Source organism: Salmo salar, chromosome ssa01 (assembly GCF_905237065.1).
Source record: "Salmo salar chromosome ssa01, Ssal_v3.1, whole genome shotgun sequence".
Classification (NCBI taxonomy): domain Eukaryota; kingdom Metazoa; phylum Chordata; class Actinopteri; order Salmoniformes; family Salmonidae; genus Salmo; species Salmo salar.
The window spans coordinates 100,357,682-100,384,286 of record NC_059442.1 but is presented as its reverse complement, the minus strand read 5'-3'; the positions used below and the strand labels follow the sequence as shown (position 1 = coordinate 100,384,286).

Sequence of the window (26,605 nt, the reverse complement as noted above, 5' to 3'; positions counted from 1 at the left end):
AACGATACCAGTACTCTCTTTTCTCCTCTTTGTCAAGTCGTGGGAGCGGTTGACAAAGTGCCCAGGAAGCATAGACTACAGGATGGCACCAGCCCCGCGGACGGTGTGGGTTCTTCTCGCGCTGTCCGGTGTCCTGAATGTGCGCTCCTGCTGGACTTTTACTTGTCCTTCCATTTGCGAATGTTCAATGAAGAGCGATACATGTTCCACAGAAGCGGGAGAGAAACTCAGCTGCACGAGGGAAACACAGCTAAGGTCCCGAGTCGCTCCTTCGTTTATTCGAAACTTGTAAGTAGCCTACAATTCTATTCAGTTTTTGAGGAGGAATTGTGCAGATATTTTGAAATTATAGTGTCTATATATACAGTGTTTGTTAAAATGCACGTTTGTCGAGCTGATTATTTATTATTTGTTTATTTATTTAACCTTTCAATTCAACCAGTCGATTAAGATTAAGAAACAAATTCGTATTTACAATGAGGGCATCAGTACAGTACCGAGTGCTTCGTACAGTACCTACTGGTTGTGCTTTGCCCTCATCATAATACCTTAGGATACACGTTTTAAAACAAGTTTTTTCATTGTGTATTATTTTTAGAAGACTAACTCATCTGCCATTGACAGAAGTTTCAAGCAATGCCTTCAGGGGACTGATCAACGTGTCCAGAATGTAAGTTTCAATCAATCAATTAAATGTATTTATTAAGCCATTTTCACCCATGACATACAGTTGAAGTTGGAAGTTTACATACACCTTAGCCAAATACATTTAAACTCAGTTTTTCACAATTCCTGACATTTTCGAGTAAAAATTTCCTGTCTTATGTCAGTTAGGATCACCACTTTATTTTAAGAATGTGAAATGTCAGAATAACAGTAGAGAGAATGATTTATTTCAGGTTTTATTTCTTTCATCACATTCCCAGTGGTTCAGAAGTTTACATACACTCAATTAGTATTTGGTAGCATTGCCTTTAAATTCTTTAACTTGGGTCAAACGTTTTGGGTAGCCCGAAGACCGTTTTGGCCCATTTCTCCTGACAGAGCTGGTGTAACTGAGTCAGGTTTGAAGGCCTCCTTGCTCACACACGCTTTATCAGTTCTTCCCACAAATTTTCTATAGGATTGAGGCCAGGGCTTTGTGATGGCCACTCCAATACCTTGACTTTGTTGTCCTTAAAACTTTTTGGGGATAGGGGGAAGCATTTGGAAAAAGCGTGCCCAAAGTAAACTGCCTGCTACTCAGGCCCAGAAGCTAGGATATGCATATAATTGGTAGATTTGGATAGAAAACACTCTAAAGTGTCCAAAACTGTTAAAATAATGTCTGTGAGTATAACAGAACTGATATGGCAGGCGAACACCTGAGGAAAATCCATCCAGGAAATGCTATTATTTTGAAATGGCTGTTTTTCCATTGAAAGCCTATCCACCATACAAAGAGTTATGACCCAGTTCACGATCCCATGGCTTCCACTACATGTGGCCAGTCTTTAGGCATTGTTTCAGGCTTTTACTCTGAAAAATGAGGGAGAAACACCACTTTCAATGAGAGGACAGTGGACATTTCCAGACATGAATCCTGCGTGTGACCATGAGCGCGCCGTTCGTGTTTTTCCTTTTCTATTGACGAAGCTATTGTCCGGTTGAAATATGATCGATTATTTATAACAAAAACAACCTGAGGATTGATTATAAACATCGTTTGACATGTTTCTATGAACTTTTATGGTACTTTTTGGATTTTTCATCTGCCTGCTGTGACCGCGCTTTGTTCCCATGGATTACTGAACAAAAGGTTTTTTGGACATAAATAGGGACTTTATTGAACAAAACAAACATTTATTGTGTAACATGGAGTCTTGGGAGTGCAACCATATGAAGATCATCAAATGTAAGTGATAGATTTTATCGCTATTTCTGACTTTTGTTACTCCTCTACTTGGCTGGTTACTGTTTTTAATGATTTGTCTGCTGGGCGCTGTTCTCAGATAATCGCATGGTTTGCTGTCGCCGTAAAGCCTTTTTGTAATCTGACACAGCGGTTGGATTAACAAGAAGTTTATCTTTAAGCTGATGCATTGCACTTGTGATTTTATGAAAGTTAAATATTTATAGTAATTTAATTTGAATTTGGCGTTCTGCAATTTCATCGGATGTTGTTGAGGTGGGACGCTAGTTCCATAAGAAGTAAGCCATTTTGCCACAACTTTGGAAATATGTGTCAGGATTCACCTAGCGGTCATGATTTGGGGCTGTACAAATGTTTGATGTATTAGAATAATTGATTATGCTTATGTTATATTAATAGAAGGGGGGGGGGTTATAAGACCCCTCCCTCCTTACATTTATAGGGTCCTAGACTACAGATTCTCTCTCTCTCTCTCTCTCTCTCTCTCTCTCTCTCTCTCTCTCTCTCTCTCTCTCTCTCTCTCTCTCTCTCTCTCTCTCTCTCTCGTATAATGTGTGACTGAGACAGAACTCTGCAGGGGAGTGTGGGAGATAAGAGACAACTCAGACATTCCACAATAAATCAACTTTGGGGAGGGGACATTTATTGCCTAGCTTTTAGATAAACACTGTGTTTGTATAGCTATGGATGCAGGGTTTTGGTCGGTAATGACATAGTCAGTGACATCACTAAGGCGGGACTTCGGTTTAATAAAAAAACTTGAGACCTTTTGTTTGATGTAGAACTTACTCAGAAACATGCATGCTATGTTCCTGATTGTCAACTTCTGTCTGCAATTGCATTAATAAAGGTTTTTGAATGATTTAATTAAATATATTGTCATAATGCTAATTTTACCAATATTTAACTAGGCAAGTAAGTTAAGAACAAATTCTTATTTTCAATGACGGCCTAGGAACAGTGGGTTACCTGCCTGTTCAGGGGCAGAACGACAGATTTGTACCTTGTCAGCTCGGGGATTTGAACTTGCAAACCTTCGGTTACTAGTCCAACGCTCTAACCACTAGAGCGTTGGCCCAATGATGATTGACAAGGAGGAAAGGAATGAACTTAACATATGCTTGGGGTCATTGTCCATTTGGAAGACCCATTTGCGACCAAGCTTTAACTTCCTGACTGATGTGTTGCTTCAATATATCCACATAATTTCCCGCCTCATGATGCCATCTATTTTGTGAAGTGCACCAGTCCTTCCTGCAGCAAAGCACCCCCACAACATGATCCTGCCACCCCGTGCTTCACGGTTGGGATAGTGTTCTTCGGCTTGCAAGCCTCCCCCTTTTTCCTCCAAACATAATGATGGTAATTCTGGCCAAACAGTTCTATTTTTGTTTCATCAGACCAGAGGACATTTCTCCAAAAAGTACAATATTTGTTGCAAACCGTAGTCTGGCCTTTCTATGGCGGTTTTGGAGCAGTGGCTTCTTCCTTGCTGAGCAGCCTTTCAGGTTATGTCGATGTAGGACTCGTTTTACTGTGGATATAGATACTTTTGTACCTGTTTCCTCCAGCATCTTCACAAGGTCCTTTGCTGTTGTTATGGGATTGATTTGCACTTTTCGCACCAAAGTACGTTCACCTCTAGGAGACAGAACGTGACTCCTTCCTGAGTGGTATGACGACAGCGTGGTCCCATGGTGTTTATACTTGCGTACTATTGTTTGTACAGATGAACGTGGTACCTTCAGGCGTTTGGAAATTGCTCCCAAGGATGAACCAGACTTGTGGAGGTCGACAATTTTTTTTCTGAGGTCTTGGTTGATTTCTTTTGATTTTTCCATGACATAAAGCAAAGAGGCACTGAGTTTGAAGGTAGGCCTTGAAATACATCCACAGGTACACCTCCAATTGACTCAAATGATGTCAATTAGCCTATCAGAAGCTTCTAAAGCCATGACTGTGGAGTGGAAATTTGTGGAGTAGTTGAAAAACGAGTTTTAATGACTCCAACCTAAGTGTACTAGTTTTTTGTTTAACCCTGGGGTTGCCTTTTCAGTGTAATAGATCTGTTTATACTCAAGTTGTGCATATTTATATACTTATTTTATTTGTGTTGTGGAACACATACTGTTGGTAGCTGTTGTGAAAAGTGTGATATTGTATGAAAAATTACTCTTGTTAAGAAGAGGAACGGAGATGTCCACTTTGAATGGATAGCTTTGGAAGAGTTACCTATACACACATCCTTTTCGAGGAAGTAGTTTGGCGTACTTTTATTTGTGATGTATTATTACCTTTCACCCGCTATTTAGGAGATCAAAAGCAGGTCAATTCATATCAACAAATTGTTGGTTACTATATGGGAAATAATAAGCATGGTTGGTGAACCAACTCGGTGGCCTTGTGGTTAGAGTGTCCGCTGGAAGGTTGCGAGTTCAATCCCCTGCCGAGTCATACCAAAGATTGTAAAAACGGGACCCAAAGTGTCTTCGCTTGGCACTCAGTATTAAGGAGATAGATTGGGGTTAAGGCTCTGTGATAGACTAACATCCTGTCCAGGGGGTGTACTTGTACATCAAGCTGCCTCATGCTACAGAAACCCATTCTGGCTTGCACAAGCCAATGCATATGGAATATAATCATGAAAAGTGAATAAGAATCTTGTACTGCGTAAGAAGATTATTTGTATCTGGTAAGATTTTCTGTGTTTTGCCTTATATGTCAGTAGTGTATTTGTATATGTGTTAACGTAAACACACACAGTTAATATGCATAGAGGGTCTTGGTCTGAATATGAAGCATTGTGTAGATAGAAATAGAATCACACAGCCATTTACCATTGAAGTTTTCAGTATGAATTTCATTAATCACTTTTGTTTTTGAATCTCATAGACACACAATAAAGTCTCAGAATGTGACTGATTGGGTATCAAACCCTGGTTTCTTGTGTGATACAAGACTGTGTTAGCACACTGAACTAAAGCTGCGAATGTGAATTTACTATTTACATTTTAGTCATTTAGTAGACACTCTTATCCAGAACAACTTACAGTTAGTGCATTCATCTTAAAGGTTGAGTAAGTTAGAGTTTTTCGACAAATGTACCCAAATTTCTATTATATTTTAATAGATTATATGTAGTGAATGCCATAATGTCGTTATTTTGTTAGATGCTTCTCCTTATTAGCTGAAATCTTATTTTTTCAAAGACGTTTTAGCTGTCACGCTAGCTGTTTGGTCCAAACAGATTCACAAATGATGGGAATTTGTCATGCTATGAACACATCATCTCCCACCGAGGCACGTGTTGCTAAGCAACCCCCATGTACTTGGCTGGGGAGGCCTGCTCCCTCTGTGACTAAAGCCAGTGTGAGAAATGTGCTAACAAATGTTTTTTCTGTGAAACTAAATAAATTCAGCATTCTGACCAACAAAACTTATTTGCTAGATTCATGACAGTGTTGTTAGACAAAGCAAGGAAAGTGAAATTCAAAATGTGATATAGTTTTATTGGAATTTGCAGCTGTTGTTGGTAATTAATGAATCTGCTAGCCTGTGATTTGACTTACTTTATCTTTAAGGTAGCTAGCTAAGAGAGACAAACACATCACACAGTCATAACAAGAACATGTCTTCCTCACTGTCTTCCTCACTGCCCTTTCCCACCTGGACAAAAGGAACACATACAGTCCTTGAGAATGCTATTCATTGACTACAGCTCAGTGTTCAACACCATAGTGAAAACTGGCCACTAGAGTTAACAGTGAGTGCTGTTACCTTCAAGTAGATTTCGGTTTTGCTATGACGTTGTGGACAGGAATGGCGGATGGGCGTAAGTTTGAATCAAGTGATAGAAAGTCATTTTTTAAATATTTGTTTTAAGCCTATCCCAAACCTTAACCCTTACCTTAACCATTTGGAGTTAATGCCTGAATTTAAGAATTTGGCATTAACGCCTGATTTAAAACTGACCTTAAAAATGAGTAGTTAATGCCTAAACCTAACCTTAAACACTTACAAATTTGACGTTTGGAATTACTTAGACATTGATGTTTGAGAAAAATGTATGAATGTCTAATTCTGATGTGAGACTGTGAGAGCTGGTAGGACAACAACCTCTCCATCAACGTCAGCAAGACAACGTAGTTGATCATGAACTACAGGAAACGGAGGGCACACCCCTATTCACATCGACGGGGCTGTAGTGGAGCGGGTCGAGAGCTTCAAGTTCCTCAGTTTCCACATCACTAAAGATCTATCATGGTCCAAACACACCAACATATTTGTGAAGAGGGCACTACAACGCAGCTTCCCCCTCAGGAGGCTGAAAAGATTTGGCATGGGCCCTCAGATCCTCAAAATGTTCAACAGCTACCACCATTGAGAGCATATTGACTGGCATCACTGCTTGGTATGGCAACTGCTTAGCATCCGATCGCGAGGTGCTACAGAGGGTAGTGCATATGGCCCAGTACATCACTGTTCCAAAACGAACATACAAAATAACAAAAACGAACGCACGATACACTGACAGTCCTGTTAGGTTTACACACACTAAACACGGAACAATCTCCCACAAATACACAGACAAACACACCCAACTAATATAGGACTTCCAATCAAAGGCAACGCCACACAGCTGCCTTCAATTGGAAGTCCACCCCAATTAACTCAACATAGAAACAGATCAACCAGACTACACATAGAAATACATCAACCTAGACCATAACTCAAAACCCGGAAATAATAAATCAAACGCCCTCCTAACTAACACACCACCCTGAACCACATAAAACAAATACCCTCTGCCACGTCCTGACCAAACTAAAATGACAATTAACCCTTATACTGGCCAGGACGTGACACATTGAGTAATCTTGAACCAAACCCTGCATGTGTTATAGCTCGCTAACAGTCTGTCATAATACGTTGATCGTTGAGGAACATGGCAGACTGCCTGTATTGCTCTACTGAATACTCTCCAAGAGAAGTTCACCCCAAGCTTATGAGCTCATCAAGGTAAGGACAGCCCAGACACCACATGTATTCCGGTCCACATCTACAAGGTTACCGCTTACTCCGTGGCCCAGTTACCACTTGGAATTAGGGTCCAGAAGTGGATATATAGTGGTATATCGATAAAGTTAATTTTACGCTCTCTGAGCCAGTGTTGCTTTGCAACTCACAAAATGTTGCACTGAAAAATCAACACTAGGGCCTAGATTCAATCAGATCAAGCGTTTACCAGCGTTAACCAGCATTGGCCAACATCTGCATAGCAGATGTTTTGGCGTGTTGGAGGTGTAACAGGGGTATGAGCTGACGTATCGGTGAGCGGATGCTTTTGTGTCACATCCCACTCCCTTCCTTATCATCCCTACCGCGTTTGAAGTCACAACCCACTCCCTTCCTCATTATCCTACTGTGTTAGAAGTCACAACCCACTCCCTTATAATCCCTACCATATTAGAAGTCACAACCACTCCCTTCCTTATAATCCATACCATATTAGAAGTCACAACCACTCCCTTCCTTATAATCCCTACCATATCAGAAGTCACAACCACATCCTTCCTTATTTTTCTACTGCGTTAGAAGTCACAACCCGTCACTAGAAAGTGTCGGCTCTATAGATTATAGAAATAATAACTCCAATGTCAACCCATTGATGTTAGGCTAATGCATGTTTTGTTGCATCCAATGGCAGTGTCCGCGATAAGGTAACGCAACGAACCGCTTGTGGATTTGACAGTTCTAACACAGTTCCACCTCGGACACCTCCAAAATAACTGCTATGTCAATCTGATTGAATCTAGTCCTAGGTCACACTGGCCAGTTTGCTATTGCGGAGTTCAGATGGTCTTGTCTTGTCATGGATGACTCACATTGGCTGGACCGACTCACTTTCCTCCAAGGATGATGGTGCTCTGAAATGGCTTTTTAATCGTTCTCCAAAAGTAACGCTAATTAAGATGGTATACAACAACTTAAGAGGGAAGGTACATACACACACACACACACACGCAGGGCTGGGGTGAAAATATAAGCATAGTGGGTCACTAGGTTTAATTATTCTCTGGTTTAAGATGGAATCTAAATGGCTATCTAAATGGAAAGTGTTGGTTAATTACAGATCAGTCGGCGGTACGGTGGAAAAGTGAAATGAGAAGTATTGTGATGAGGCCAAGGTGACTAGGCTCAAAGAGGAAGAGAAGCGTTATGTCACTTCTTTAAAAAAATAAGAAAGGTCAAACGTAGGGAGGTCTTTAAAAAGGTATAATTAACACTAGAAGAAGTGTATGGGAGGTTGGTTTGGGATGTGGGATGGGTTGGAGGGTAGCAAGGGCATCATCAGGAAGACAGGAAACAGTCAAGGGCATGTCACTAGAGCCTTCCTCACTGCATTTCTTCATTTTTTCTTCAAGTGACATAACGCTTCTCTTCCTCTCTGAGCCTAGTCACCTTGGCCTTATCACAATACTTCTCATTTCACTTTTCCATTTGCAGTCTTCGCTCTGCATAATCTCTATTCGATGATTAAGGGATATTCCTTTAGAATGGGAATGTACATTATGCTGTGTATTTTTCTGCCACAGTGAGATCTCTCAGAGTGACTGCATCAGGAACATAAGAAACCATGCATTCCTCTCTCTCCACAGCCTGGCTGAGATGTAAGTGTCACACACACACACACACACGCACGCACACGCACGCACACACACACACACACCAATTACAGAACTTTCATCTCAAAGTTGTCAAGGTTTCAGTTGGTGAGATAACGTTTTGTTCCATTGGAGGCCATGGATTAGACTGTGTTGTCTCCTTCTACCCTGATAAATTCTGACATTACTGTAATACACTGGTTAATGTGAAGATTTGTGGTTCATTGAACCTTGAATGAGACATTATCTAAAGCCATTAGTCCTCATTGAATGATCCATTATCTAAATCCATTGGTCTGCCTTGAATGAGCCATTATCTAAATCCATTAGTCTGCCTTGAATGAGCCATTATCTAAATCCATTAGTCTGCCTTGAATGAGCCATTATCTAAATCCATTAGTCTGCCTTGAATGAGCCATTGTCTAAATCCATTAGTCTGCCTTGAATGAGCCATTATCTAAATCCATTAGCCTTCCTTGAATGAGCCATTATCTAAATCCATTAGTCTGCCTTGAATGAGCCATTATCTATGTCCATTAGTCTACCTTGAATGAGCCATTATCTAAATCCATTAGTCTGCCTTGAATGAGCCATTATCTAAACCCATTAGTCTGCCTTGAATGAGCCATTGTCTAAATCTATTAGTCTGCCTTGAATGAGATATTATCTAAATCCATTACTCTACCTTGAACACAACAATGCATGCAGAATATAATTTACTTACTTAATCCTCGTCATTCCAATATATAATATTACTGTAACAAAAACATTAAAAGTATGAGTTACATGTGCACTCATGAGTAAAAATATATGTTACTTGATTGGGCTATTGGAAATCAATGTTAACTTTTTTTTAAATAAATGTTAATATTGTGATGTTTTCTGTTATTCCTTAGACAGATACAGAACATCATAAATCTGATCAGTATAGAGAAGGGGGCCTTCACTGATCTGCCCAGGCTGAGATACCTGTAAGCTTTTATTACAAGTGCAGTATATTGTTAGTTACCATACAACTGTAATTCCAGGCACAATACCTGTTTGTCAATGTTCAATTTTATCATTTTATTTATATATATTTGTGTTATCTCTGTCTCTTTTTTAATCTCCTCTTTCCCACCTTCTCCTCTTTTCTCTCTCCCAGGAGTATCTGTAACACAGGAATAATACACTTTCCTGACTTCTCCACCATGTCCTCTTTGGTGGTACTGGATAACTTCTTCCTGTACGTATCCAGAACTTGACCCACTTGAAACTGGATTACAAGTTGATGTTGGTCTACCTTATAATTTAAGATCATATGTTATGATAATATAGCTACACCCATGTTAAGATCATATACACCCAACCCCAGTGTTGCCCTGCAATTTCAATTCCAATTTTCCTCACTGAAAAGGAACTGACCCTGGTCTTTGACATGACGTTCAGTGGCAAGGCACTGATATTTAGTATCTCTTCTCTGCTCTTTGCTTCTTTCCGCCCTTCTCTTCACTCACCTCTTCTCCTCTCCTCTTTTCTCTCCTATCCTCTCCACCTCTTTTCTGTGTGCAGGGAGCTGGGAGATAACATGCATCTCGACAGCATACCTGCCAATGCCTTTCAAGGTATCACAGAGGAGAGTGTGTACATGTGAGTATCAGTACAATACTATTACTTATTTACAGCCATACTCCAAACTACCATACTTTCTTGAGCAAATGACTCGTTTTGTTGGCTTTAATTTTCTCAGCACGTGTTTAGATCATTGATTAGAGAAGTCTCTCATCTAGGTGTTTCATGTAGCCTAAGAATCGTTTCACTGCTGATTTCATTTAACCTCATCTACAGTGAGGGAAAAAAGGATTTGATCCCCTGCTGATTTTGTACATTTGCCCACTGACAAAGAAATGATCAGTCTATAATTGTAATGGTAGGTTTATTTGAACAGTGAGAGACAGAATAACAACAAAAAAATCAAGAAAAATGCATGTCAAAAATGTTATAAATTGATTTGCATTTTAATGAGGGAAATAAGTATTTGACCCCCTCTCAATCAGAAAGATTTCTGGCTCCCAGGTGTCTTTTATACAGGTAACGAGCTGAGATTAGGAGCACACTCTTAAAGGGAGTGCTCCTAATCTCAGCTTGTTACCTGTATAAAAGACACCTGTCCACAGAAGCAATCAATCAATCAGATTCCAAACTCTCCACCATGGCCAAGACCAAAGAGCTCTCCAAGGATGTCAGGGACAAGATTGTAGACCTACACAAGGCTGGAATGGGCTACAAGACCATCGCCAAGCAGCTTGGTGAGAAGGTGACAACAGTTGGTGCGATTATTAGCAAATGGAAGAATCACAAAAGAACTGTCAATCTTCCTTGGCCTGGGGCTCCATGCAAGATCTCACCTCGTGGAGTTGCAATGATCATGAGAACGGTGAGGAATCAGCCCAGAACTACACGGGAGGATCTTGTCAATGATCTCAAGGCAGCTGGGACCATAGTCACCAAGAAAACAATTGGTAACACACTACGCCATGAAGGACTGAAATCCTGCAGCGCCCGCAAGGTCCCCCTGCTCAAGAAAGCACATATACATGCCCGTCTGAAGTTTGCCAATGAACATCTGAATGATTCAGAGGACAACTGGGTGAAAGTGTTGTGGTCAGATGAGACCAAAATGGAGCTCTTTGGCATCAACTCAACTCGCCGTGTTTGGAGGAGGAGGAATGCTGCCTATGACCCAAGAACACCATCCCCACCGTCAAACATGGAGGTGGAAACATTATGCTTTGGGGGTGTTTTTCTGCTAAGGGGACAGGACAACTTCACCACATCAAAGGGACGATGGACGGGGCCATGTACTGTCAAATCTTGGGTGAGAACCTCCTTCCCTCAGCCAGGGCATTGAAAATGGGTCGTGGATGGGTGTTCCAGCATGACAATGACCCAAAACACATGGCCTAGGCAACAAAGGAGTGGCTCAAGAAGAAGCACACTAAGGTCCTGGAGTGGCCTAGCAAGTCTCCAGACCTTAATCCCATAGAAAATCTGTGGAGGGAGCTAAAGGTTCGAGTTGCCAAACGTCAACCTCGAAACCTTAATGACTTGGAGAAGATCTGCAAAGAGGAGTGGAACAAAATCCCTCCTGAGATGTGTGCAAACCTGGTGGCCAACTTCAAGAAACGTCTGACCTCTGTGATTGCCAGCAAGGGTTTTGCCACCAAGTACTAAGTCATGTTTTGCAGAGGGGTCAAATACTTATTTCCCTCATTAAAATGCAAATTATTTTATAACATTTTTGACATGCGTTTTTCTGGATTTTTTTGTTGTTATTCTGTCTCTCACTGTTCAAATAAACCTACCATTAAAATTATAGACTGATCATTTCTTTGTCAGTGGGCAAACGTACAAAATCAGCAGGGGATCAAATACTTTTTTCCCTCACTGTAATTGGTTGCGGTAACCATTATAATTGTCATTGAGTCCAGGTTTAGGACAGCACTTGTAAATTATGTTTTTTAATCATTTTCTGTTGTATGTCTGTAAGCAATTGTAAATCGGTGAAGCTGACATTGACAACCAATTCAAATTAAATGCTTAGAAATGTTTTTCTTCCAGGAAAATGATAAAAAATGGATTCAAGGAAATCAGGTCACACGCTTTCAACGGAACAAATCTGGATAAACTGTATGTATTCCCCTCAAACAATCAACATTTCCTCCGCTGCTGCTGAGTTTCAGTTCTAACAACAAAGTGCCTGAAACACACACACACACATACTCTCTCTCAGCAGGAGCTGCTGTTGTGATTTTTTCTAAGCTTGTTTTGCTGTTGTTTCAGAGTTGTGTCGAAGGCTTGGTTTAATCAAAGAAACTCAATGTACCCGTAAATAAATGTCTTGTGAGACAAAACATTGATTGGGTGCCCTGTTGTTTACTTTACCCCCTTGCCACGCTGAGGCGTTAGCAGCGTCTTGGTCTCGCCAGAATCGCGTTCAAGGAGTCTAAACAAACAAAGCTTAGTTAGTTAGTTGAGATGAGGATCATTTGGGCATCCATAGAAAAGTGTAGGTTTTAGAGAAGAGAAAACAAAAGGGTCAAATATCAGAATCCAAAAGCAAAATGCCCATATTTCACTCATTTATTGCAAGGATATAACTGTCATGGCTTGTGCTCATCTGTGATGAAGACAAACATGACCTCATCCCATGTATTTCACTGTTTTCTTGTGTAGGATTCTGAAAGGCAACAGGTATCTGAGGAACATCCATGAAGATGCCTTTGAGGGGGCCTCAGGGCCAACTATGCTGTAAGTGAATACTTCCTTTGACAACCATAATGTATAATTCACCTTCAATATAATAGTCTATTCCTATAATATAAACGTCCTTCCTGCCACACTGACCTCCACAGAGCCCCAATATTTCCTGTTTCACACCCTTCCTGCCACACTGACCTTCATAGAGCCCCAGTATTTCCTGTTTCACACGCTTCCTGCCACACTGACCTCCACAGAGCCCCAGTATTTCCTGTTTGACATCCTTCCTGCCACACTGACCTCCACAGAGCCCCAGTATTTCCTGTTTCACATCCTTCCTGCCACACTGACCTCCACAGAGCCCCAGTATTTCCTGTTTAACTACCTATAACTGACAATGTCAAACATACACATTAGTTATACATTTAACAAAGATTACATAAACACAACATCTGACTACTGATCCATTTTATCATAGAGACCTTGTGGTTTATGGTGCATTGGAGGGATTTCATAATGATTATTCATCCATGTTCAACAATACAAGGTTGATGCTGTAATCTACAATTTGTCGGCCAGGTCTACCTCAGTATTTATGAGATTGTAATGGTATGCATGTTGTCTAGTCTAGTGATGTTGTTTATTGCATCCTGCTTTACTTTGTTAATATCTTTTTTTTGTAAAAGAGTGTTAAAGTCTGTTAGGGTTAGGTTAGGTTAGGGTTAGGTCTGGGGCGGTAAGTAGACCAGTGACTAAGGAGTTAGACTTGTAGCTGAAAGTTTGCCTGTTGGAATCCCGGGCCGGACAATGGGGGGGAAAAAGGGGAATATTGATCTGGCAACTGGAGTGCTGCTGGGTTCACATCCTAACAACAATCCCCTACTGTTGGGCCCTTGATCAAGGCCCCACAACATGCTTTCCATCCATTGCAGATTTTATTTATTTTTTACCCCTCCACCCCTCTTCGGAGGACAAATATCTTAATTTTTTTTACAGCTTTTTTGATACATATACATACATTTTACCTATACATTTTACATACACATTTTACATATACAGGGAACTTTTATATATAACAACAATACATTACCAAACAAACCCTTTAATCCCACCTATCACCATAGACCTCCCTTGTTTGGTTTCCATGTACCATATATTTTTTAATTGTGCTGGGATGTTTTACAAACATTTTGAATCTTTCTAATCGTATATTATCCACAGATTGTGAGCTAAAGATGAAAACCTTTCCTACGAGTATTATTATATTATTTATTGACTGGCTTTCCAGATCACCCAACACTGCTATTTGTAAGGTTAATTTTAAATGAATGTTGTGATTTTTTAACCATCCATGAACCTGTGACCAGAAACAAGCTACATAGGGGCAATACCAGAATAAATGATCTATTGATTCTGTCTCATCGCAACAAAATCTACAGCGCTGAGATTGTTGTACGCCCCATATACATAGCATTCTGTTAGTGGCAAGAATTTATATAATCATTTAAATTTAAATCAAATCAAATCAAATGTATTTATATAGCCCTTCTTACATCAGCTGATATCTCAAAGTGCTGTACAGAAACCCAGCCTAAAACCCCAAACAGCAAGCAATGCAGTTGTAGAAGCACGGTGGCTAGGAAAAACTCCCTAGAAAGGCCAAAACCTAGGAAGAAACCTAGAGAGGAACCAGGCTATGAGGGGTGGCCAGTCCTCTTCTGGCTGTGCCGGATGGAGATTATAACAGCACATGGCCAAGATGTTCAAATGTTCATAAATGACCAGCATGGTCAAATAATAATTATCATAGTAGTTGTCGAGGGTGCAACAAGTCAGTAACACAAGAGTAAGTGTCAGTTGGCTTTTTCATAGCCGATCTTTGAGAGTATCTCTACCGCTCCTGCTGTCTCTAGAGAGTTGAAAACAGCAGGTCTGGGACAGGTAGCAAGTCCGGTGAACAGGTCAGGGTTCCAGCAGGTTTGGGACAGCAGGTCTGGGACAGGTAGCACGTCCGGTGAACAGGTCAGGGTTCCATAGCCGCAGAGAGAACAGTTGGAACTGGAGCAGCAGCACGGCCAGGAGGACTGGGGACAGCAAGGAGTCATCAAGCCAGGTAGTCCTGAGGCATGGTCCTAGGGCTCAGGTCCTCCGAGAGAGAGAAAGAAAGAAAGAGAGAATTAGAGAGAGCATATTTAAATTCACACAGGACACCGGAAAAGACAAGAGAAATACTCCAGATGTGACAGACTGACACTAGCCCCCCGACACATAAACTACTGCAGCATAAATACTGGAGGCTGAGATAGGAGGGGTCAGGAGAAACTGTGGCCCCATCCGATGAAACCCCCGGACAGGGCCAAACAGGTAGGATAGAACCCCACCCACTTTGCCAAAGCACAGCCCCCACACCACTGGAGGGACATCTCCAACCACCAACCTACCATCCCAAGACAAGGCCGAGTATAGCCCACAAAGATCTCCGCCACGGCACAACCCAAGGGGGGGGGGGCGCCAACCCAGACAGGAAGACCACGTCAGTGACTCAACCCACTCAAGTGACCCACCCCTCCCAGGGACGACATGGAAGAACACCAGTAAGCCAGTGACTCAGCCCCTGTAATAGGGGTAGAGCAGAGAATCCCAGTGGAGAGAGGGGAACCGGCCAGGCAGAGACAGCAAGGGCGGTTCGTTGCTCCAGCCTTTCCGTTCACCTTCACACCCCTGGGACAGACTACACTTAATCATAGGACCTACTGAAGAGATGTGTCTTCAGTAAAGACTTAAAGGTTGAGATTGAGTCTGCGTCTCTCACATGGGTAGGCAGACTATTCCATAAAAATTGAGCTCTATAGGAGATAGCCCTGCCTCCAGCTGTTTGCTTAGAAATTCTAGGGACAATTAGGTGTCCCGCGTCTTGTGACCGTAGCGTACGTGTAGGTATGTACGGCAGGACCAAATCGGAAAGATAGGTAGGAGCAAGCCCATGTAATGCTTTGTAGGTTAGCAGTAAAACCTTGAAATCAGCCCTTGCCTTAACAGGAAGCCAGTGTAGGGAGGCTAGCACTGGAGTAATATGATCCAATTTTTTGGTTCTAGTCAGGATTCTAGCAGCCGTATTTAGCACTAACTGAAGTTTATTTAGTGCTTTATCCGGGTAGCCGGAAAGTAGAGCATTGCAGTAGTCCAACCTAGAAGTAACAAAGGCATGGATTAATTTTTCTGTGTCATTTTTGGACAGAAGGTTTCTGATTTTTGCAATGTTACATAGATGGAAAAAAGCTGTCCTTGAAACAGTCTTGGTATGTTCTTCAAAAGAGAGATCAGGGTCCAGAGTAACGCTGAGGTCCTTCACAGTTTTATTTGAGACGACTGTACAACCATCCAGATTAATTGTCAGATTCAACAGAAGATCTCTTTGTTTCTTGGGACCTAGAACAAGCATCTCTGTTTTGTCCGAGTTCAAAAGTAGAACGTTTGCAGCCATCCACTTCCTTATGTCTGAGACACAGGCTTCTAGCGAGGGCAATTTTGGGGCTTCACCATGTTTCATTGAAATGTTCAGCTGTGTGTCATACACATAGCAGTGAAATTTAACATTATGTTTTCGAATGACATCCCCAAGAGGTAAAATATATAGTGAAAACATTAGTGGTCCTAAAACGGAACGTTGAGGAACACCGAAATTTACTGTTGATTTGTCAGAGGACAAACCATTCACAGAGACAAACTGATATCTTTCCGACAGATAAGATCTAAACCAGGCCAGAACTTGTCCATGTAAACCAATTTCGGTTTCCAATCTCTCCAAAAGAATGTGGTGATCGATGGTATCAAAAGCAGCACTAAGATCTAGGAGCACGAGGACAGATGCAGAGCCTCGGTCTGACGTCATTAAAAGGTCATTTACCACCTTCACAAGTGCAGTCTCAGTGCTATGATGGGGTCTAAAACCAGACTAAAGCGTTTCGTATACATTGTTTTTCTTCAGGAAGGCAGTGAGTTGCTGCGCAACAGCTTTTTCTAAAATTATTGAGTCAGGTGTAGTTTTTTGTACCAGCCTTCCCTGTAGCTCAGTTGGTAGAGCATGGTGTTTGCAACACCAGAGTTGTGGGTTCGATTCCCACGGGGGCCAGCACAGAAAAAAAAAAAAAAAAAATGTATGAAATGTATGCATTCACCACTGTAAGTCGCTCTGGATAAGAGCGTCTGCTAAATGACTTAAATGTAAATGTACCAGTTCATAAACCATGTGCCATGGAATTGGTACATCGAAAATCTCGTCCCATTTACTTTGCAACCTGTATGGCGTAGCTGTCAACATTTTTGTCCTCAGATGAAATTGGTATATTTTTCTATTTATCCCAGTTCCTTTCAGCCAATTTGTATCTTTAATATATGGCAGGCAAACAAGTTCCTTACCTTCTCCCTTTTCCACTTTCCTCCTCCATTTTTGTGGTAGTGCTGCAATCAGTTGATTGTAAATTTGGATTGAGCAGATATTCCCATATATTTTCGATAACTGCATATGTGACATAACTCCTCCATTTCTATTCATAATATCATGAATAAATATAATACAATTTATAAACATTTTTTCCATAACGAATGTTTTTTTTATTAGTCATATCTGAGTTTAACCATAACATTTGTTGTAATATTTGTTCTATCTTTTCTGGAGGATAAAACAGAAATTGTAACCAGCTTTGTATGGCTTGTTTAAGAAAGGGCGATACTTTAAACAAAATTTCATTTTCAATTAGTTGGAAATGAGACATTGTAATCTGTATGAAGGCAAAAAAAAAGCCATTTTTGAACAAAGGATGAGCTTTCATTTCTTTTCATCCATTGCAGCTTGACCCTCTGCTCCACTCAACTGTGTGATGTGTGATATCTGGGGGAGAAATGAAGAGAGCAGAAGACAATTTTCAGTTGTTTGCTATAACTATGGACAATTAAGTTTCTATTGTAAAAAAAAAAAAAGTCAACATTTGACTCTGGTGTTTACTGTATATTTGTTTTCCAGTGACGTCTCCTCCACAGCTCTCCACACCCTCCCCCATCGAGGCTTGGGACATTTGAAGGTCCTGATTGCCCGTTCTACCCCTTACCTGAAGACTCTACCACCTCTGGAAAGCCTCCTAGAGCTAGAGGTGGCAGAAGTCACTTACCCCAGCCACTGCTGTGCCTTCCACACCTGGCGACGCGAACACAGGTAGGTACACATCACATATTGGTACACACACAGTTTGACATTCAAGAGTCTACTCTAACCTTCCTGTTTTTCTCCTTATCCATCCAAAGGGAAAAGTTTGTCCTTGCACTCTCTCCGAAACTCAGAAGGCTGTGCGATGACGATAAAAGCATGTAAGACAATTATTGCACCATGTATCAGGGGAAAGTTCTGAACACATGTAGCGGTCTCTATTGACATGCTGTTTTTTAACCATTGATTGCACATTTTCTTTTCTTTTTTTTGGTCTCAAATGCTCTGATCCATGTTGTCTTCCCATTTTCTACAGGGACCTCTCAGCAGACAATGTAACAGACCTGTACGACATCAACCTCCAATACCCAGACCTGCAGCTGAGCCTGTGTCCTGGACCCTTCCAGTGCACCCCGGAACCTGATGCCTTCAACCCCTGTGAGGACCTGCTGGGGTACTCCTTCCTCCGCGCTGTCACCTGGCTCATCACTGTGTTCGCTGTGGCCGGGAACATGACAGTGCTGATTGTACTGATCACCAGGTAAACGGTTTTGACTAGGTGGTGTACAGCGACGACAGGAAGTGACTTAGTAGTAGGTTAGGAATACTTACGCAGTAGGTTAGGAGAATGAACGGAGCAGGTTAGGATAATTAGATTAAGGTTAGGAAAAGGCTTAAGGTTAGCTAAAATAATCTCCTAACTTGCTACTGTCACGTTGTGTGTGAAGGATTGGGAGACAGGCGCAGGAATGCGTAATAGGGTTTTTTATTTCACCCAAATTACATCACAGGCACAAAGACCAAACAAACACATATACAAAACATGGAGTTGAGACCCAAACAAAAAAGTGAGGAGTACCTTGAATAAATACACAAGCGCACAATGATACCACACGGGACGAGACCCGTAATCATCTGCGCAATACAAGTGGCATGGAAGCCAAAACAACAAGGCACTCACAGGCACTCACAGGCACAATGGACATTGGAACAATAATCGACAGCCCAATGGAAAGCAAAGGGCACATTTATACAATTACAATCAGGGAAATGGGGACCAGGTGTGCGTAATGAGACAGTTCCGGAGGGATCCGTGACAGCTACAAAAAGCAAAATAACAGGAGCTGTAGCTGTGTTCCGCCTAGTCACAACCCAGGTAAAGAGAGAGAACATCGAGATGTATAATACACGAGACTGGCTGGCATAGACCCACATAGTTTTAGAGTGTGGGGATAATGGCAGTCATCTTAGTAAGGGATAAATTCTGAACCAGTCCAATTGGAATTAATGGATTGTAATCTATTTCATTCTATGGGAAAGAACATGCTCAATTCTTATCCACATGACAGTGTGTGGTCTACTAAGACATGTTGCTTAAATAAGATAAATATCATTAAAACAATGTTTCAATTGCTAAATATATTCAAGTGATTGCTGATCTTTTTAACATTTTTGATCATTCTCCTCACCAGCCACCAGAAGCTTAATGTCTCCCAGTTCCTGATGTGTAACCTGGCCTTCGCAGATCTCTGCATGGGGCTCTACCTCCTCCTCATTGCAGCCATGGACTACCACTCCCGCAAGGTACGGTAGTGGTAGTCCAACCACCTACCACTGGGAGTGGTTGTCCATCCACCTACCACCACTTACCATGACTCCTAAACTGCTCCAGAGGGGCTGCACTGTGGCTGACCATGTGATGCTTGCTTTCCAATGTTTATACACTGTAGAAAAAAAAATATATATATATATATACACAACATGTAAAGTGTTGGTCACATGTTTCATGAGCTGAAATAAAAGAGCCCAGAAATGTTCCATACGCACACAAAGCTAATTTCTCTCCAATGTTGTGCACAGATTTGTTTACATCCCTGTTAGTGACCATATCCTTTGCCAAGATAATCCATCCACCTGACAGGTTTGGCATATCAAGAAGCTGATTAAACAGCATGATTGTTACACAGGTGCACCTTCTGCAGGGGACAATAAAAGGCCACTCTAAAATGTGCAGTTATGTCACACAACACACTGACATAGATGTCTCAAGTTTTGAAGGAGCGTGCAGTTGGCATGCTGACTACAGGAATGTCCACCAAAGCTGTTGCCAGAGTTTTTAATGTTAATTTCTCTACCATAAGCCGCCTCCAACGTTGTTTTAGAGAATTTGACAGTACATCCAATCAGCCTCACAACTGCAGACCACGCCAGCCCAGGACCTCCTGCGGGATCGTCTGATACCAGCCACCCAGACAGCTGATGAAACTGTGGGTTAGCACAACCAAAGAATTTCTGCACAAACTGTCAGAAACCGTCTTAGGGAAGCTCATCTGCATGCTCATCGTCCTCACCAGGGTCTTGACCTGACTGCACTTCGGCGTCATAACCGACTTCAGTGGGAAAATGCTCACCTTTGATGGCCACTGGCACGCTATAGAAGTGTGCTCTTCATGGATGATTCACGGTTTCAGCTGTACTGGGCAAATGGCAGAAAGCGTGTATGATGTCATGTGGGCAGGCGGTTTGCTGATGTCAATGTTGTGAAAAGAGTGCCCCGTGGTGCCGGTGGGGTTATGGTATGGGCAGGCATAAGCTACGGACAGCGAACACAATTTAATTGCATTTTACCAATGGCAATTTGAATGCACAGAGATACCGTGATGAGATCCAGAGGCCCATTGTCGTGCCATTCACCCGCCGCCATCACCTCATGTTTCAGCATTATAATGCACGGCCCCATGTCGCAAGGACCTGTACACAATTCCTGGAAGCTAAAAACATTTCCCAGTTCTTCTATGGCCTGCATACTCACCAGACATGTCATTCATTGTTTGGAACGCTCTGGATCGATGTGTATGACAGCATGTTCCAGTTCCTGCCAATATCCAGCAACTTCGCACAGCCATTGAATCAACAGCCTGATCAACTCAATGTGAAGGAGATATGTCGCGCTGCATGAGGCAAATGGTGGTCACCCCAGATACTGACTGGTTTACTGATCCACGCCCCTACTTTTATTTTTAAGGTATTTGTGACCAACAGATGCATATCTGTATTCCCAGTGACATGAACTCCATAGATTAGGGCCCAATTAATTTATTTCAATTGATTGATTTCCTTATATGAACTGTAACTCAGTAAAATCTTAGAAATTGTTGCGTTTATATTTTAGTTCAGTGTATTTCTGTAATGACTCTTTCCGATTTGGGCACTAACGTTGTATTTTATGATAGGAGTTCTAGTCTATAACCAATAATACAGTTGTATTGTAGGAGTACTATAACCATGCTACGGACTGGCAGACGGGCGGGGGCTGTGGCGTGGCGGGGTTCTTGACGGTGTTCGCCAGCGAGCTATCTGTCTACACGCTGACCATGATAACATTAGAGAGGTGGCACACCATCACCAACGCCATGCACATCAACAAGAGGCTGCGGCTGAGGCATGTGGTGATCATGATGGCTGGAGGGTGGGGCTTCTCCCTATTGGCCGCTCTGCTTCCCGTCCTGGGGGTCAGCAGCTACACTAAGGTCAGCAGAATTTTTTACGTTTAGGGCCCGTATTTACAAAGGGCCGGTTTCCCGGACACAGATGAAGCCTAGTCCTGGACTATAAAGCCCTTTCAATCTCCATTGCTCTTTAGTCCAGGACTAGGAACTGATCCTATCCTACTCTGATGCTTTTTGAATACAGGCCCAGGTTTACAAACATTACATTTACACACGACAGCCATGGTGTTATATAGTAGATGAACATTCACAGCCTTTTTATTTTCGCTGTAAAATAACTTAATGACAATTGCTGTTGTAAAAAGGACTTTATATTTGACTATCTTCCAGGTGTCGATCTGCCTGCCCATGGACATCGAGTCCCTAGCCTCCCAGGTGTATGTTGTAGCCCTCCTCCTCCTCAACGTCGCCACCTTCTTCATCGTCTGCTACTGCTATGTACGTATCTACATGTCAATCCACAACCCCGACCTAGCAACCCGCCACGGTGACGCCAGGATCGCCAAGCGCATGGCCATCCTCATCTTCACCGACTTCCTCTGCATGGCACCCATCTCCTTCTTTGCCATCTCGGCGGGTCTCCGCATGCCCCTCATCACCGTCTCCCACTCCAAGATCCTCCTCGTCCTCTTCTACCCAATCAACTCCCTCTGTAACCCCTTCCTCTACACCATCTTTACTCGACCATTTCGGAAGGATATTTGTCTATTGTTGAGTCGCTGTAGTTGTTGCCATACGAGAGCGCAGTTCTACAGGGCACAGAACCTGGCAACACACTATACCGCCTAAGGGTAGAACTACATCCCCCAGACAGCCTCACTCTTTCAGGTTCTATGCCTACCACATCAAGATGCAGGGATGCTTCCTCAGCAAGGGAGGTGGAGTGCGTGACTAGTCTCAGCCAGTCAGAACTAAGGGAAGAGCCACATTGAGATTTTGGCCGCGTGGCCCTGCTCAGACGTTGCATCAACCAATGGCTGCATGCCACATCACCGACTGTGTCGTCAACTGACAGATCGCTGTAACATATGTGGTTAGCTAATATGTAAAATGCCTATACAGACATTGTAAGATCTGGCATGCGTCAGCAACGCCTGGGCAGAGAACACACCCTTTGTGTTTGAAAATTCCAGATTGAGCCAATGGTTTTTCAATAGGAGTCATCCGGTATTGGTAGACTCACTAAACACAAATGCTTCGTTTGTAAATGATGTCCGAGTGTTGGAATGTGCCCCTGGCTATCCGTAAATAAAAATAAATAAAAAAAGCCATTTGAAATGATTTCTACTTTAACTTGATACTATACCTAGGTATATTTTTACAATTACTTTTGATACTTTAGTAGATTTAAAAGCAAATACTTTGACTTTTTCTCAAGTAGTATTTTAGTGGGTGACTTTCACTTGAGTCATTTTCTATTAAAAAGGTAACTTTACTTTTACTCAAGTATGACAATTGGGTAATTTTTATACCACATGAAATGTACATTGTGGGCACTGTCATCACGCACTGATTTTTATCCACAACAAATCATATTGGTGGAAACCCCATTGGTGGGAAAACGTGCATATTTCATAAAGAGGATTTTTGAATCTTCACATGAAAATCTGTTGCTAATTGGATGGAAAAATAGCTATGAAGTGACATTTTTCCTAGTCTATATGTACATTCACCTTCAAAAACTAAACAGCAGGGTTCATATTAATGCTTATATTTCATTGTCAGTGAAAACAGAATAAAGTATTTGAATTTACATTTCAGACCAAGCAACCATAACATGAATGAGGTACATATAAACGATAAAGAAAGCATCATTAAAAATGACTACGCTCTGCGTTTGGACCAACTTAGTGCTCAGTGCTCCTTTAATGGTATTACACAACAAATAGTTACATAAACAAAATTAACAACTCAAAAAGCCCTTATTGCACTGTGGTGGCTGGTGAAAAGTAGTGCACTATATAGGGAACAGGTTGCCGTGTGGGACGGACACATTACTTCTCGTCCAGACATTTTTCTTCAGATTAGAAGCCTGTATAGATTCCTGTATTTTCTAGCTCACTGAACAACTGTGGTTTTCCCCATTAACTTCAAATTATATTATTCTCTCAATATATTCATGTTTGATGCACCTTGTTGGACACATTTAAGACTAAGTCAAGGCTGTATCCACATGGGTGAAATACAGACCAAGGTTCTGTTCCAATATTCACACTAGCACGCTACTTAGACTGTACTGTCATTGCATCCCAAGAGATATTGTACAAACCCCTCTTTGCCTCAGTGAACTATTCTAGTATGGACATTGGAACATAACATAAACCCAGTCACCACTCTGCCTCACCGACAGCCTTAGAGAAGACATAGTCCTTTCCTCCATAACACATCACCCCATCCTTCAGATAGAACTTCCACCGGTTCTTACTGCGGTGAATCTGAAGTGGTAACAAACACACAGTATATCATTACTACACAGTCATTAGAAAGCATGAACATTGATCAATCAATCATCTTGAAAGTATAAAAAGCAATGAATATATACACACACACACACACACACACACACACACACACAATACCGTTGAAAAGTTTGGGGTCACTTAGAAATGTCCTTGTTTTTGAAAGAAAAGCTATTTTTTGGTCCATTAAAATAACATCAAATTGATCAGAAATACAGTGTAGACATTGTTCATCTTGATTTTTTAATGATTTTTTTTAATGGAATATCTACATAGGCATACAGAGGCCCATTATCAGCAAACATCACTCCTGTGTTCCAATGGCATGTGGTGTTAGCTAATCCAAGTTTACCTTCTTTAGACTAGTTGAGTATCCGGAGCATCAGCATTTGTAGGTTCGATTACAGGCTCAAAATGGACAGAAACAAATAACTTTCTTCTGAAACTCATTAATCTATTCTTGTTCTGAGAAATTAAGGTTATTCCATGTGAGAAATTGCCAAGAAACTGAAGATCTCGTACAATGCTGTGTACTACTCCCTTCAAATAGTACCCACAAAACACCAGTCTCAACGTCAACAGTGAAGAGGTGACTCCAGGATGCTGGCCTTCTAGGCAGAGTTTCAAAGTAAAAGCCATATCTCAGACTGACCAATAAAAATAAAAGATTAAGATGGGCAAAAGAACACAGACACTGGACAGAGGAACTCTGCTTAGAAGGCCAGCATCCCGGAGTCACCTCTTCACTGTTGACGTTGAGACTGGTGTTTTGCGGGTACTATTTAATGAAACTGCCAGTTGAGGATTTGTGAGGCATCTGTTTCTCAAACTAGACACTAATGTACTTGTCCTCTTGCTCAGTTGTGCACCGGGGCCTCCCACTCCTCTTTCCATTCTGGTTAGAGCCAGTATGCGCTGTTCTGTGAAGGGAGTAGTACACAGGGTTGTATGAGATCTTAGGTTTCTTGGCAATGTCTCGCATGGAATAGCCTTAATTTCCAAAACTTTTCAACGGTAGTGTGTGTGTGTGTGTGTCATATACACACACACTATATACAGTCATTAGAAATCTGTTTTTAACCAGGAAGTCATTAGAAATCAAAGGTTCAGAAATCAATGCTTGTATTCTATCTTTATATTGTTTAATCAATACATGTTACACCCATCAAAATGAAAGATAAAACATCCTCTATCTACACCACTAGGAAGCTGAGGCATACCTCATCTACACCACTAGGAAGCTGAGGCATACCTCATCTACACCACTAGGAAGCTGAAGCATACCTTATCATACTGACACACTAGGAAGCTGAAGCATACCTTATCATACTGACACACTAGGAAGCTGAAGCATACCTTATCATACTGACACACTATCACATTGTCAGTGTCAAAGAGATCAGGAATGTCCTGCTCACTCACGTCATCCCCAGAGTTTAAAGGATCCTATCAGGGAGGGAGAGAGAGAAAGAAAGAGGGGACAGAAAAAGGAGGACAGAAAGAGGAGGGAGGACAGTGAAAGAGGCAGAGAGAGATGTAAGAGAGAAAGAGAGGGAGAGAGCGATAGAGATAAAGAGGGGGGAGGGAGAGAGTTATATGGAACACTGGATGCTCATGATTAGCGCCAAGGTTGTGGGATCAAGTACTGAAAATGCTTTGGATAAAAATGTCTACTAAGGTATTTAGTTGTTTTGATTTATAGAACAAGCAGAACATAGTTCAACCTTGCATTCCCCATCTGAAACACCCTCAACCCAGATGTCAATGTCAGTTCTGTATAGTGGTGAGGTGTCAGAGGCACAGTCAACATGTTTTAATATGTTTGGACCTCAGGAAGAGTGGGTGCTATGGGGATCCCTAATAAATACAAATACAAACGTCAGAGGCAGAGTCAACTTGTCAGAGGCAGCTCAGCGGTCAAAGACATCCAACAGACTTCACATCCTCCTCCAGCACACTGACTTAAACAAGGTTAATCTCTGGTTTTGTTCATGCCAATAAGGAATAGCAGGACCCGAATACTGTTAGGTGATTATTGTCAAATGATGCAACAGCACCATCTACAGATTTTTGTACAGGTTCAACAGCATCGGGACTTATCAAAATAGATTCTCTATTTAAAATGCATGTTTGTCCAGGCCTAGGCTTGATCTGTGTCCAGGTAACCCGACAGCACTAGGCTTGATATGTGTCCAGGTAACCAGACCCAAATAGTTATTTTGAAAAACAAAAAAGGACAGGATGCACCTCTTTTCCTCAATAGCCATTTCTTACCTCTTCCACTGTGATTTCATCCATCCCCACACTGTCACCACTGGAGCTGGAGATGCCATCATCACTGCTGCCATCTACCTCCTGTAGGGCCTGGAGAGCCTCCGCAGTCATCATGCCTAGGAACTCATTTTCTCCCATCGCACCTGTAACCACACTCTTAGCTTGTTCATGCATCAGCAAACTCATCTATGGCTGTTTACACAGGCAGACCATTCTGATCTTTTGACCAATCGCATCAGCTCTTTTCACATCTTTCAGATCTTTTTCAGAATGGATCTGATTGGTCAAAAGGCCAATTAGTGAAAAAAATATCAGAATTGGGCTGCCTGTGTAAACGCAGCCTA

General features: G+C 41.8%; 1 protein-coding gene and 1 pseudogene across 1 annotated transcript; one reads left to right on the top strand and one right to left on the bottom strand.

The window, feature by feature from the left end:
* On the top strand, positions 1 to 22,777 carry LOC106579580 (lutropin-choriogonadotropic hormone receptor). Its single transcript, XM_014159618.2, is given in 15 exon segments — positions 1 to 288; positions 599 to 670; positions 8,509 to 8,583; positions 9,474 to 9,548; positions 9,722 to 9,802; positions 10,129 to 10,206; positions 12,178 to 12,246; positions 12,793 to 12,867; positions 17,840 to 18,028; positions 18,118 to 18,180; positions 18,336 to 18,560; positions 19,492 to 19,603; positions 21,292 to 21,549; positions 21,859 to 22,314; positions 22,316 to 22,777. Coding segments are annotated over 15 exon segments (2,142 nt in total). The 5' UTR covers positions 1 to 82; the 3' UTR covers positions 22,424 to 22,777.
* Positions 22,778 to 23,375: 598 nt separating this feature from the next.
* LOC106611120 (stonin-1-like) overlaps positions 23,376 to 26,605 on the bottom strand; it is a 32,879-nt pseudogene continuing 29,649 nt past the window's right edge.